The sequence below is a fragment of the Oreochromis niloticus genome, linkage group LG23, assembly GCF_001858045.2.
Source record: "Oreochromis niloticus isolate F11D_XX linkage group LG23, O_niloticus_UMD_NMBU, whole genome shotgun sequence".
NCBI lineage: Eukaryota > Metazoa > Chordata > Actinopteri > Cichliformes > Cichlidae > Oreochromis > Oreochromis niloticus.
In genome coordinates this window covers 18,320,014-18,321,926 of record NC_031986.2, presented here as the reverse complement: position 1 = coordinate 18,321,926, position 1,913 = coordinate 18,320,014, and the positions used below count along the sequence as shown (strand labels likewise).

At 41.9% G+C, this 1,913-nt stretch overlaps 1 protein-coding gene across 1 annotated transcript; it reads left to right on the top strand.

The window, feature by feature from the left end:
- Positions 1 to 593: 593 nt before the first annotated feature.
- LOC112843956 (uncharacterized) lies at positions 594 to 1,490 on the top strand (the record flags this gene model as incomplete). Its single annotated transcript, XM_025903443.1, has 1 exon — positions 594 to 1,490. A coding segment is annotated over one exon (897 nt), but the record flags the coding sequence as incomplete, so codon positions are not given.
- Positions 1,491 to 1,913: the final 423 nt, after the last annotated feature.

The window sequence follows — 1,913 nt, the reverse complement described above, 5'->3', positions numbered from 1 at the left end:
TTCCTACAAAACTGCTCAAAGAAGTCCTGCCATTAATTAATTCTTCGATCTTAAATATGATCAACCTATCTCTAATAATCGGCTATGTACCACAGGCCTTCAAGGTGGCTGTAGTTAAACCTTTACTTAAAAAGCCATCTCTAGACCCAGCTGTCTTAGCTAATTATAGGCCAATCTCCAACCTTCCTTTCATATCAAAAATCCTTGAAAGAGTAGTTGTCAAACAGCTAACTGATCATCTGCAGAGGAATGGCTTATTTGAAGCGTTTCAGTCAGGTTTCAGAGCTCAGCACAGCACAGAAACAGCTTTAGTGAAGGTTACAAATGATCTTCTTATGGCCTCTGACAGTGGACTCATCTCTGTGCTTGTCCTGCTAGACCTCAGTGCTGCATTCGATACTGTTGACCATAATATCCTATTAGAGCGATTAGAACATGCTGTAGGTATTACAGGTACTGCGCTGCAGTGGTTTGTATCATATCTATCTAATAGACTCCAATTTGTACATGTAAATGAAGAGTCCTCTTCACACACTAAGGTCAATTATGGTGTTCCACAGGGTTCAGTGCTAGGACCAATTCTATTTACATTATACATGCTTCCCCTAGGCAACATCATTAGAAGACATAGCATAAATTTTCACTGCTATGCAGATGACACGCAGCTCTATCTATCCATGAAGCCAGGTAACACACACCAATTAGTTAAACTGCAGGAATGTCTTAAAGACATAAAGACCTGGATGGCCGCTAACTTTCTGCTTCTTAATTCAGATAAAACTGAGGTTATTGTACTCGGCCCTGAAAATCTTAGAAATATGGTATCTAAGCAGATTCTTACTCTGGATGGCATTACCTTGGCCTCCAGTAACACTGTGAGGAACCTTGGAGTCATTTTTGACCAGGACATGTCCTTCAACGCACATATTAAACAAATATGTGAGACTGCTTTCTTCCATTTGTGCAACATCTCTAAAGTTAGAAATATCCTGTCTCAGAGTGATGCTGAAAAACTAGTTCATGCATTTATTACTTCCAGGCTGGACTACTGTAATTCTTTATTATCAGGATGTCCTAAAAACTCGCTGAAAAGCCTTCAGCTGATCCAAAATGCTGCAGCAAGAGTACTGACAGGGACTAGAAAGAGAGAGCATATTTCTCCTGTTTTGGCTTCCCTTCATTGGCTTCCTGTTAAATCCAGAATTGAATTCAAAATCCTGCTCCTCACATACAAGGTCTTAAATAATCAGGCCCCATCTTATCTTAATGACCTTGTAGTACCATATCACCCTATTAGAGCACTTCGCTCTCGCTCTGCAGGCCTACTTGTTGTTCCTAGAGTATTTAAAAGTAGAATGGGAGGCAGAGCCTTCAGTTTTCAGGCCCCTCTTCTGTGGAACCAGCTTCCAGTTTGGATTCGGGAGACAGACACTATCTCTACTTTCAAGATTAGGCTTAAAACTTTCCTTTTTGCTAAAGCATATAGTTAGGGCTGGACCAGGTGACCCTGAATCCTCCCTTAGTTATGCTGCAATAGACGTAGGCTGCCGGGGATTCCCATGATGCATTGAGTTTTTCCCTTCCAGTCACCTTTCTCACTCACTATGTGCTAATAGACCTCTCTGCATCGAATCATATCTGTTATTAATCTCTGTCTCTCTTCCACAGCATGTCTTTATCCTGTTTTCCTTCTTTCACCCCAACCGGTCGCAGCAGATGGCCGCCCCTCCCTGAGCCTGGTTCTGCCGGAGGTTTCTTCCTGTTAAAAGGGAGTTTTTCCTTCCCACTGTCGCCAAAGTGCTTGCTCATAGGGGGTCATATGATTGTTGGGTTTTTCTCTGTATTTATTATTGTGCTATCTACTGTACAATATAAAGCGCCTTGAGGCGACTTTTGTTGTGATTTGGCGCTAT